The sequence below is a fragment of the Littorina saxatilis genome, linkage group LG3 (genome assembly GCF_037325665.1).
Source record: "Littorina saxatilis isolate snail1 linkage group LG3, US_GU_Lsax_2.0, whole genome shotgun sequence".
Taxonomy (NCBI): Eukaryota; Metazoa; Mollusca; class Gastropoda; order Littorinimorpha; family Littorinidae; genus Littorina; species Littorina saxatilis.
The window spans coordinates 77,322,384-77,335,445 of record NC_090247.1 but is presented as its reverse complement, the minus strand read 5'-3'; the positions used below and the strand labels follow the sequence as shown (position 1 = coordinate 77,335,445).

The 13,062-nt window shown below is 47.3% G+C and overlaps 1 protein-coding gene and 1 long non-coding RNA gene across 3 annotated transcripts in view; one reads left to right on the top strand and one right to left on the bottom strand.

Moving 5' to 3' along the window:
* LOC138963303 (SWI/SNF-related matrix-associated actin-dependent regulator of chromatin subfamily A containing DEAD/H box 1B-like) overlaps nucleotides 1–12,889 on the bottom strand; it is a 59,938-nt gene extending 47,049 nt beyond the window's left edge. The window contains exons 1-7 of one of the 2 annotated variants that reach the window (XM_070335365.1): nucleotides 12,397–12,889; nucleotides 11,898–12,057; nucleotides 11,253–11,509; nucleotides 8,681–8,964; nucleotides 8,156–8,294; nucleotides 7,728–7,807; nucleotides 1,219–1,368 (exon numbers count right to left, since the gene is read on the bottom strand). In XM_070335365.1, coding sequence (XP_070191466.1) covers nucleotides 1,219–1,368; nucleotides 7,728–7,807; nucleotides 8,156–8,294; nucleotides 8,681–8,964; nucleotides 11,253–11,509; nucleotides 11,898–12,057; nucleotides 12,397–12,517 — 1,191 coding nt within the window. In that variant the 5' untranslated portion in view covers nucleotides 12,518–12,889. The remainder of the gene's footprint in view (nucleotides 1–1,218; nucleotides 1,369–7,727; nucleotides 7,808–8,155; nucleotides 8,295–8,680; nucleotides 8,965–11,252; nucleotides 11,510–11,897; nucleotides 12,058–12,396) is intronic. The other variant, XM_070335366.1, reaches the window with a different exon arrangement.
* The window catches only part of LOC138963308 (uncharacterized), a 304,793-nt gene that overhangs the window by 156,531 nt on the left and 135,200 nt on the right, over nucleotides 1–13,062 (top strand). The gene's annotated exons all lie outside the window — the stretch shown is intronic.

Genomic DNA, 13,062 nt, shown 5'->3' with positions numbered 1-13,062 from the left:
AGTGATCCTGTCCACCCCAACAGACCTGTCCACATGTCCACCAGGAGCACCCTTTACCTTGTACACATGACAAGAGTAAGTGATCCTGTCCACCCCAACAGATCTGTCCACATGTCCACCAGGAGCACCCTTTACCTTGTACACATGACAAGAGTAAGTGATCCTGTCCACCCCAACAGACCTGTCCACATGTCCACCAGGAGCACCCTTTACCTTGTACACATGACAAGAGTAAGTGATCCTGTCCACCCCAACAGACCTGTCCACATGTCCACCAGGAGCACCCTCAACTTGTACACATGACAAGAGTAAGTGATCCTGTCCACCCCAACAGACCTGTCCACATGTCCACCAGGAGCACCCTTTACCTTGTACACATGACAAGAGTAAGTGATCCTGTCCACCCCAACAGATCTGTCCACATGTCCACCAGGAGCACCCTTTACCTTGTACACATGACAAGAGTAAGTGATCCTGTCCACCCCAACAGATCTGTCCACATGTCCACCAGGAGCACCCTTTACCTTGTACACATGACAAGAGTAAGTGATCCTGTCCACCCCAACAGATCTGTCCACATGTCCACCAGGAGCACCCTTTACCTTGTACACATGACAAGAGTAAGTGATCCTGTCCACCCCAACAGACCTGTCCACATGTCCACCAGGAGCACCCTTTACCTTGTACACATGACAAGAGTAAGTGATCCTGTCCACCCCAACAGATCTGTCCACATGTCCCCCAGGAGCACCCTTTACCTTGTACACATGACAAGAGTAAGTGATCGTGTCCACCCCAACAGACCTGTCCACATGTCCACCAGGAGCACCCTTTACCTTGTACACATGACAAGAGTAAGTGATCGTGTCCACCCCAACAGATCTGTCCACATGTCCACCAGGAGCACCCTTTACCTTGTACACATGACAAGAGTAAGTGATCCTGTCCACCCCAACAGACCTGTCCACATGTCCACCAGGAGCACCCTCAACTTGTACACATGACAAGAGTCAACAGCCTGGCGGCTCCGTGTGCAGGGTAGGAATTTCTTGTTGAATTAATGTTTGTAGTGAAATATGTGGTACATTGACTACGTCACCATTGATCTTCTCGACTCACCATCTTTTCCCATGACCCAAATGGTCGCAACTCAATCAGGGCCTCAGCCTTTTTGCCAGAACACAATCTCCATTGATCTTTTCTGACTACGTGACTCACCATCTTTTCCCATGATCCAAAGGGCCGCAACTCAATCAGGGCCTCGGCCTTTTTGCGGGAACACCCTGGCAGCACCATCAGCTCAACAAGAGTGGCTTCCTCCAGGAATGACAGGATCAGCTCCTGCTTGCTGGTGTTCTTGTCCGCATCCTGTCACAACACATGTCACTTTAATCCTCAAAATAAATAATTACTAGCCAACTGACTAATTTGTCCGGCCTTGTCATAGGTTAGGAAACAAACATTAATTTGTTTTGCTTTACTGGATCTTTTTTGTGCATTACTTTTTTTTTTTCTTCCCCTTACACCTGTTCCTTGTCTTGTTGTGCTCTCACACCGCCCCGTCCCTGCACTCACTGCTCCAACCACCTCTGAATTTCGTTCCGCTGCCAGACTTGTCGATTTTACAGACGCTCCAGGGGGGGATGTCGGGTCACTGTGGTAGGCTACCCTCGGAAGATGACACTGCACTTCTGCTGAGTCACTTCGACGGTGTTCAGTAGTGGGTCTGTCCCGAGCTAACGGACGCAGCCCACTACCTACTATGCCCCCTATTAACGACATTGACTTTTAAGTCGCGGAGCCAGACTGAGTGAGCGTCCCCTCCAGGGAGCAGACCGCCACCACGTCCCTCCGTCGACCCCCCAGAACGTCACACGTTGAAGACTGACAGCAGAACTACTATTCAGGGAAGGATCGAACAGGAACACTGAGACCAAGGTCACCATGAGAGCTCCGGGCATGAAGGGCCACAAGAGCAAGGACAATTTATATTTTGGATGATTAATGAGATGAGGATGATTATGATGATGCTTTGGATTTCCAATTTGGTTTTTGAGACTACGTGACAGGGCAGCACTCTACTCTTACTGTCATAATATATCCTGGCATCAACCAGGCCCGAGAACTGCCGCACCTGTGGTGTTGGTCAGGTATACAGAACCTGAGCACCCTCAAAGTCGCATTCGTTAAGTGAATGACACTCGGCTGTGTGATCCCAGCCTTCCCATAGGAACCATAGCACTTCCACTCTGGGTAGGAGCCAACCGTAGCCCGAAAAACCCACATGACCCTGATGGGATTCGAACCCACGACCTCCCGGCCTGCAGCCCGATGCGCTAACCACAGCGCTACGGGGGCCGGTCTTTTTTGTGTGTGTGTGTGTGTGCATTACTAGGCCATAGTGCTTGTGTCTGCACATGAAGGGGGATAAGACACTAGCAGGTCTACACATGAAGGGGGATAAGGCACTAGGTCTACACATGAAGGGGGATAAGACACTAGCAGGTCTACACATGAAGGGGGATAAGGCACTAGCAGGTCTACACATGAAGGGGGATAAGGCACTAGGTCTACACATGAAGAGGGATAAGACACTAGCAGGTCTACACATGAAGGGGGATAAGGCACTAGGTCTACACATGAAGAGGGATAAGACACTAGCAGGTCTACACATGAAGGGGGATAAGGCACTAGCAGGTCTACACATGAAGGGGGATAAGGCACTAGCAGGTCTACACATGAAGGGGGATTAGGCACTAGGTCTACACATGAAGGGGGATAAGGCACTAGCAGGTCTACACATGAAGGGGGATTAGGCACTAGGTCTACACATGAAGAGGGATAAGGCACTAGGTCTACACATGAAGGGGGATAAGGCACTAGGTCTACACATGAAGGGGGATAAGACACTAGGTCTACACATGAAGGGGGATAAGGCACTAGGTCTACACATGAAGGGGGATAAGGCACTAGGTCTACACATGAAGGGGGATAAGACACTAGGTCTACACATGAAGGGGGATAAGGCACTAGGTCTACACATGAAGAGGGATAAGGCACTAGGTCTACACATGAAGGGGGATAAGGCACTAGCAGGTCTACACATGAAGGGGGATTAGGCACTAGGTCTACACATGAAGGGGGATAAGGTACTAGCAGGTCTACACATGAAGGGGGATTAGGCACTAGGTCTACACATGAAGAGGGATAAGGCACTAGGTCTACACATGAAGGGGGATAAGGCACTAGCAGGTCTACACATGAAGGGGGATAAGGCACTAGGTCTACACATGAAGAGGGATAAGACACTAGCAGGTCTACACATGAAGGGGGATAAGGCACTAGGTCTACACATGAAGGGGGATAAGACACTAGGTCTACACATGAAGGGGGATAAGGCACTAGGTCTACACATGAAGGGGGATAAGGCACTAGGTCTACACATGAAGGGGGATAAGACACTAGGTCTACACATGAAGGGGGATAAGGTACTAGGTCTACACATGAAGGGGGATAAGGCACTAGGTCTACACATGAAGGGGGATAAGGCACTAGGTCTACACATGAAGGGGGATAAGGTACTAGGTCTACACATGAACGGGGATAAGACACTAGGTCTACACATGAAGGGGGATAAGGTACTAGGTCTACACATGAAGGGGGATAAGGTACTAGGTCTACACATGAAGGGGGATAAGACACTAGGTCTACACATGAAGGGGGATAAGGCACTAGGTCTACACATGAAGGGGGATAAGGCACTAGGTCTACACATGAAGGGGGATAAGGTACTAGCAGGTCTACACATGAAGGGGGATAAGGTACTAGCAGGTCTACACATGAAGGGGGATAAGACACTAGGTCTACACATGAAGGGGGATAAGGCACTAGGTCTACACATGAAGGGAGATAAGGCACTAGCAGGTCTACACATGAAGGGGGATAAGGCACTAGGTCTACACATGAAGGGGGATAAGGCACTAGCGGGTCTACACATGAAGGGGGATAAGGCACTAGGTCTACACATGAAGGGGGATAAGGCACTAGGTCTACACATGAAGGGGGATAAGGCACTAGGTCTACACATGAAGGGGGATAAGGTACTAGGTCTACACATGAAGGGGGATAAGACACTAGCAGGTCTACACATGAAGAGGGATAAGGCACTAGGTCTACACATGAAGGGGGATAAGACACTAGCAGGTCTACACATGAAGAGGGATAAGGCACTAGGTCTACACATGAAGGGGGATAAGGCACTAGCAGGTCTACACATGAAGGGGGATAAGGCACTAGGTCTACACATGAAGGGGGATAAGGCACTAGCGGGTCTACACATGAAGGGAGATAAGGCACTAGCAGGTCTACACATGAAGGGGGATAAGGCACTAGCAGGTCTACACATGAAGAGGGATAAGGCACTAGGTCTACACATGAAGGGGGATAAGGCACTAGGTCTACACATGAAGGGGGATAAGGCACTAGCAGGTCTACACATGAAGGGGGATAAGACACTAGCAGGTCTACACATGAAGGGGGATAAGGCACTAGCAGGTCTACACATGAAGGGGGATAAGACACTAGCGGGTCTACACATGAAGGGGGATAAGGCACTAGCAGGTCTACACATGAAGAGGGATAAGGCACTAGCAGGTCTACACATGAAGGGGGATAAGGCACTAGCAGGTCTACACATGAAGGGGGATAAGGCACTAGGTCTACACATGAAGGGGGATAAGGCACAAGCAGGTCTACACATGAAGGGGGATAAGGTACTAGGTCTACACATGAAGGGGGATTAGGCACTAGGTCTACACATGAAGGGGGATTAGGCACTAGGTCTACACATGAAGGGGGATAAGGCACAAGCAGGTCTACACATGAAGAGGGATAAGGCACAAGCAGGTCTACACATGAAGGGGGATAAGGTACTAGGTCTACACATGAAGGGGGATTAGGCACTAGCAGGTCTACACATGAAGGGGGATAAGGCACTAGGTCTACACATGAAGGGGGATAAGGCACTAGGTCTACACATGAAGGGGGATAAGGCACTAGCAGGTCTACACATGAAGGGGGATAAGGCACTAGCAGGTCTACACATGAAGGGGGATAAGGCACTAGCAGGTCTACACATGAAGGGGGATAAGGCACTAGCAGGTCTACACATGAAGGGAGATAAGACACTAGCAGGTCTACACATGAAGGGGGATAAGACACTAGGTCTACACATGAAGGGGGATAAGGCACTAGCAGGTCTACACATGAAGGGGGATAAGGCACTAGCAGGTCTACACATGAAGGGGGATAAGGCACTAGGTCTACACATGAAGGGGGATAAGGCACTAGCAGGTCTACACATGAAGGGGGATAAGGCACTAGCAGGTCTACACATGAAGGGGGATAAGACACTAGCGGGTCTACACATGAAGGGGGATAAGGCACTAGGTCTACCCATGAAGGGGGATAAGGCACTAGGTCTACACATGAAGGGGGATAAGGCACTAGCAGGTCTACACATGAAGGGGGATAAGGCACTAGCAGGTCTACACATGAAGGGGGATAAGGCACTAGCAGGTCTACACATGAAGGGGGATAAGACACTAGCAGGTCTACACATGAAGGGGGATAAGACACTAGCAGGTCTACACATGAAGGGGGATAAGGCACTAGCAGGTCTACACATGAAGGGGGAGAAGGCACTAGGTCTACACATGAAGGGGGATAAGGCACTAGGTCTACACATGAAGAGGGATAAGGCACTAGCAGGTCTACACATGAAGGGGGATAAGACACTAGCAGGTCTACACATGAAGGGGGATAAGGCACTAGGTCTACACATGAAGGAGGATAAGGCACTAGGTCTACACATGAAGGGGGATAAGGCACTAGGTCTACACATGAAGGGGGATAAGGCACTAGGTCTACACATGAAGGGGGATAAGGCACTAGGTCTACACATGAAGGAGGATAAGGCACTAGGTCTACACATGAAGGGGGATAAGGCACTAGGTCTACACATGAAGGGGGATAAGGCACTAGCAGGTCTACACATGAAGGGGGATAAGGCACTAGCAGGTCTACACATGAAGGGGGATTAGGCACTAGGTCTACACATGAAGGGGGATTAGGCACTAGGTCTACACATGAAGGGGGATAAGGCACTAGCAGGTCTACACATGAAGGGGGATAAGGCACTAGGTCTACACATGAAGGGGGATAAGGCACTAGGTCTACACATGAAGAGGGATAAGGCACTAGGTCTACACATGAAGGGGGATAAGACACTAGCAGGTCTACACATGAAGGGGGATAAGGCACTAGCAGGTCTACACATGAAGGGAGATAAGGCACTAGCAGGTCTACACATGAAGGGGGATAAGACACTAGCAGGTCTACACATGAAGGGGGATAAGGCACTAGGTCTACACATGAAGGGGGATAAGGCACTAGCAGGTCTACACATGAAGAGGGATAAGGCACTAGCAGGTCTACACATGAAGGGGGATAAGGCACTAGGTCTACACATGAAGGGGGATTAGGCACTAGGTCTACACATGAAGGGGGATAAGGCACTAGCAGGTCTACACATGAAGGGGGATAAGACACTAGGTCTACACATGAAGGGGGATAAGGCACTAGGTCTACACATGAAGGGGGATAAGGCACTAGCGGGTCTACACATGAGGGGGGATAAGGCACTAGGTCTACACATGAAGGGGTATTAGGCACTAGCAGGTCTACACATGAAGGAGGATAAGGCACTAGGTCTACACATGAAGGGGGATAAGGCACTAGCAGGTCTACACATGAAGGAGGATAAGGCACTAGCAGGTCTACACATGAAGGGGGATTAGGCACTAGCTGGTCTACACATGAAGGGGGATTAGGCACTAGGTCTACACATGAAGGAGGATAAGGCACTAGGTCTACACATGAAGGAGGATAAGACACTAGGTCTACACATGAAGGGGGATTAGGCACTAGGTCTACACATGAAGGGGGATTAGGCACTAGCAGGTCTACACATGAAGAGGGATAAGACACTAGCAGGTCTACACATGAAGGGGGATAAGGCACTAGCAGGTCTACACATTAAGGGGGATAAGGCACTAGCAGGTCTACACATTAAGGGGGATAAGGCACTAGCAGGTCTACACATGAAGGGGGATAAGACACTAGCAGGTCTACACATGAAGGGGGATAAGGCACTAGCAGGTCTACACATGAAGGGGGATAAGGCACTAGCAGGTCTACACATGAAGGGGGATTAGGCACTAGCAGGTCTACACATGAAGAGGGATAAGGCACTAGCAGGTCTACACATGAAGAGGGATAAGACACTAGCAGGTCTACACATGAAGAGGGATAAGGCACTAGCAGGTCTACACATGAAGGGGGATAAGGCACTAGCAGGTCTACACATTAAGGGGGATAAGGCACTAGCAGGTCTACACATGAAGAGGGATAAGGCACTAGCAGGTCTGCACATAAAGGGGGATTAGGCACTAGCGGGTCTGCAACCTGGGAGATTGGAAAACTCTCCACCCTTAACCCACCAGACATGGCCAGGATTCAAACCCTGAACCCTGAACCTTCCATATGGAACTGGAAGGCTAACGTCCTTACCACTAAGCTGTTGAAGTGCATCTCAAAGTCACCTTTTCTTTGCTTTCTTCAAAATAGATGTGATTGTTTGGCAGACTATGAAAGTGAAGAGAACTCACCACACTGTCATCGCTGTCTTCATCTTCCTCCTCATCGTAGTCCTCGTCTTCATCAGACAGGCTGAGTGATTCATGTTTCCCTGCAAACAGCAAGTAACCCATCAGCTGCAAATCACTCAATGCAACAAGGTATCATTCAATGCTTTTCTTTATGAGCCTAAAGCCCCCCTGCAACATAGGCTCAAGCCACTTGATACTCTTTTTTCTGATCTGAAGATTCCTACCAGTTTAAACTAAAGCTACACCATAGCAAAGGGAATGCTTGTTCCAAACTTACCAGATGGACTGCAGTAATTTCATGTTACAAACAGACTTCAAACATACGAACAAGCATTTGCTTCATTCTCAGATGCTGTCAACATTTCACCACAGCAAATCATCACCACCACAGTGGTTTTGTCGTGTCAACGTGTGCTGCAGACACTGACCGTTGTTAGTGGTGCGAGTGCCGCGTGCTGTGGATGACTGTGGCCGAGCTTTCTGCTCTGCGTCCTTCACGTCACTGCTCAGCACCACCACCGCCTGGTCCGTGTTGCCGTGGCAATCTCGCAGAACTTGGCACAGGCGCTGCAAAGAAAATGAAAACTTTACACGCTTAAAAAAACAACATTGTTACAAAAAAATACAAAAAGAATGAATACATTCTTGCTCCCACTTCATAAGGTGATGCCGGTGGGGTTGTGGGAATGACAGTATATTTCAGTACCCACATACATATCTATTTACTACAGTTTCTCTGTGTGTGTGTGTGTGTTTGTGTGTGTTTGTGTGTGTGTGTGTGTGTGTGTGTGTGTGTATTTGTTGTTTTTGTTGGGGGGGGGGGGGGGGGGATATCATTCACTGGTGCCCAAGTCAGCTTTCAAACACATTGTGGGTGCATGTGGGGAGTGCAAAATGTTCCTGATGATAGATGTTGAAACTTGAAAGGGTTGAAGGTCAAAGTGAAATGTCACCTGGTGCGGCAGACCGGGGAATGCTTCTCGCAAGAACTCCACGCTCGTTTCCTCCGACTGTGAGAGCGAGTAGCTCTCTGTGCGCTGTGTGTCCCCCAGACTGTAACTCTCCGTGCGCTGCGAGTCGTTGACATGCTGCGAGTTGTTGAGAGACAAGGGCAGGGTACTCTGTGTGTCGCTGTCACCCGACATGATGCGGATGCGTTTGTAGGTGGCCTTGACCTGAGGGGCATCGTCCTCCTCTTCCTCAACCTCCTGGTGGCTTCGTTTCAACGCAGAGTTACCTGTACAACAGCACATGTTATTGTTGTTATTTCATAACATATCACCAGGGCCTATTGCAATTGCATAATATTTGTGAAAACCCAGGAAGGTTAAGGTTAAAGGGTGATGCATTGCCTGATGATATAGTGCCAGTAGTAGTTTGTCTCAACTGCCATACTAATCAACTCTTTATGAATGTACTCGTTAACACAAATATATATAAGAAAAGCTTATTAGTTCACAGAAGAGAAAACCCTTCACCCCATCAAGAACAATAACAAGGCTTTAGTGACTACCACCTGTTTGCCTCCAATTATCTTCCACTCTCAACAAAGGATAGTATATCAACAAATTTCAGTTTGCGTCCATGTCTCCATTCACCCAGATCAAAAGAAACAGAGTTTATACAGGCTATCACTCAGCCTCACTCACACACAATGGTTTATACAGGCTATCACTCAGCCTCACTCACACACAATGGTTTATACAGGCTATCACTCAGCCTCACTCACACACAATGGTTGATACAGGCTATCACTCAGCCTCACTCACACACAATGGTTGATACAGGCTATCACTCAGCCTCACTCACACACAATGGTTTATACAGGCTATCACTCAGCCTCACTCACACACAATGGTTTATACAGGCTATCACTCAGCCTCACTCAGCCTCACTCACACACAATGGTTTATACAGGCTATCAATATGAGGCTTATATCGCGCGTATTCCGTGGGTACAGTTCTAAGCGCAGGGATTTATTTTTTAAATTTTATGCAATTTATATCGCGCACATATTCAAGGCGCAGGGATTTATTTATGCCGTGTGAGATGGATTTTTTTTATCACTCAGCCTCACTCACACACAAGCACCAAAGTAATGTTCAGGCATGGGAATTGAAAATTGTAAAAAAGGCGGAAAATTTTTAACTGAAGACGCGAAGCGTCAAGTTGACGGCGCGAAGCGCCTAGCCTTACTAGGGGGGTCCGGGGGCATGCCCCCCCGGAAATTTTTTTCTCCAAAGAACCCAGATGGTGCAATCTGGTGTCATCTGAGCTCCAAGTTTGCCATTAAATTCTGTTTTTAGAATCAGAGTTTTTAGTACCAATTTTTGAAGAAAAAAAATATACATGTATTATATGGTTAAAATTTGTTAAAAAAATTGATCTGTTGAGACAAACAGGAAAATGTAACTTGTAACACAATCTGGTTTATTTTCAAACATAAAAGTTACAAAGGCTCACCAATAAGAATTGCCTACTTAAGTTACTTTCCCATGATCTCTTACAAGGAGTTTAAAAAAAAAGTATACAAAAAAGAAGAAGAAAATAAGGCTCAACGCATAGATTTTTCTTCGATTTGTGGGTTAGCGGTTTGGGTACCAGCCCAGCTCCAACCCTTGCTTAAATTTGGTAAATGTAGTTCGAAGATTACGAATACGATCAGCACAGTGACATTCGAATGGAGAAAAACTGAAACAGATGCGCAAAGTTCAGATCTAGAGCGGTGTTCTTCGCTTGACTTGAGCCAAAATCTGTTCTTCTTCTGCCGTATAAAATCGAAGGAAAATCAAACAATTCAGGAGCACTGTGCCTTACTTGAGCAGAAAAAAACCCACCTGGCAAACGTTGATTGTCCTTCAAAGAAGAGCACGTTTCAATGTGCTTCTTCTTGCGGAGATGCCAGTAACAGTTAGTATGTGTTGCAGACGATGCACCACTGTGCTGAACCACGGACATCAATTTTTCTAAAACGGGTGCCGACGCGCTGTTTGTCTCTATTCACTTCCACAACAGCCGACACCCACTCCCATTTCCATTTGTTCGCGCATCCAGTGTCATCGAATCTTTGACCATGTTTTACAACACGCGCGATCGACATTTTCACTGGTACACTGCGTTCAATGCTGTCGCGTGCCCGCGAATCCTATAGCGTGCCCGCGAATCAACAGCGAGCTGTTTCACTCAAAGTTGAAGTAACTGAGGCGGGCGGTAGCAGTGCGTGAACAAAGTACGGACAGTTTTCGCGGGCTTTTGCGCTAAGGCAAAAGTAACCAGTGCTTTTTTTGTGTGCCTTCCCCCCTTTTATTTTTTCGGCGGACACTTTTGCTTTTCCGGCGGAACAAACAAAAATTTCGGCGGAAATCCGCCGTTCGGCGGACAATTCCCATGCCTGAATGTTAAACAAGCAAAACAAAGAATAATTGAATAAAAGAACAAATCCAAGCAAAGTGCAAGCAAATGAAACAAAGGTTAACAATCTTTCTCAATGAAACAAAGGTTAACAATCTTTCTCAATGTATCACCTTTCACCAGGTAGTCCTCCCCAGCTTCAAAATTGCCAGCTCTAGTAGCCGCGGCAACGGCAGCCCTGACTTGCAGAGAGGTTGCGGCGGGAAAGTTGGTGCGTAGCTGTTGTTCCCACTGCTGGGCGTCACCCTGGGAACCACCCTCCTCCCCCGGGGACTGGGACTCCGAGGTCAAGGTCGCCGTGGCGTCTGTTTCGCTGTCAGAATCAGAAGTGGTGTAAGTCCTCACGCGCTTGTACTTCTGCCTGCTCTTGCTGATGAGAGGAGCCACAGGAGAGAACAGAAACTTCAGCAATGCAAGCATGAAGGATGATTGACAGGCTCAGCAATGCAAGCATGAAGGATGATTGACAGGCTCAGCAATGCAAGCATGAAGGATGATTGACAGGCTCACGGTGATAGAAAAAAAACCACAGGCATAGAAAATTTGATCAAACAGAAAAGCAAACAATACTTAAAAAAACAAAAACCTACCTAAGTAAAGACTGACGAAAGGGAATGCACCCACTTAGACCCCTTCTGCCACACTGACAGCGAGTAATATAAATCTAGGTCAATTAGATAAATCATCTTCAAATTCAATAATAAACTTGTCAATCACATCAACAAACTTGAACTTCAAGGCGTATAAAACTAAGTTACCCTTTCATTTTCTGGTCCCCATTAGAAGTCATCCCGTGAGACTTGGACAGCCATGGAGACGCAGCATCACCTGATGATTCTGGCCGACCAAACTTCTTGTTGAACACAGGAGAACCAGAGTTATCTCCTGATGGTTCTGCTGCATTACTGCTGCTGGCACCTGCGACAGCCGTACATTTACAAATATATATGTTTACTACTAATACTAATACTAGTTTAGTCGTGCACAAATCATACTCACAAGGATCATACTCACAAGGATCATAGACCTATATAGGATCTACCAGTACCAGGGTCTTCACTTACACTACTATCAAAAGTTTTAGACAAACAACCACTGAACCAGTAAATCAGGAACAATGACTCATTGACTGAGGTACTGATCTAACTCAACCATGAGTCTACTTGTGATTTCCCCCCAACCGTTTCACGATAAAACAGAGACGAACAAGAGGACATCCACCAGCGACAGATGATAAAGCACGGAAAACGTCCTCACCGTTCGACAAAGCACCATCGCCACTCTCGCTGTCTTTGCTGTCGCTGTGGTTCATTTTGTCAGACGCACGTTTGTTGAACCGGTATTTGAGCAGAGAACTCAAAGATCCTTTTTCAGACATGTTTCTCTTACATTCAGAAGCCAGTCGATCTTTCACAACCAAGATAAATCTACAAAAACGGCGAATAAATCATGTTCTTCCAAAGCTTGCCGCCGGCCACTGGAATGTCTGAAGATGAGGCAACACTTTTGTTCAGCCTTCAGGTCATCAAAAAAAGAAGATTACTCGATCAGTTTCTGTCAATGTGCAATATCAGCAAAAAGTAGGTGTTGACACAGCTGACGTGAATGTCGACACGGTAGATGATTACTGTTACAGACGTCAGAGGAATCCGAAAGATCCAAATTCACAAATAATCGACGAATTCTGTCAGTAAAAATGGCTCAAAACCCGTCTCGCCAGAAAATAGCGCGGCCATAGGTCTTACATAAAGATACCTTACCACGCAAAAGAGTTATTAGAAGTTGCCTCCCTTGCACAGCAGGCCTGTAATGAAACGGAAAACCGACGCTTGCGCACAGGCACTCGCAGTTGTTCAATAGCATAAAGATTGTACATTATTCTTTTGCAAAATTACCGTGGTATGTAGCTGTTTTGTTTTTAAG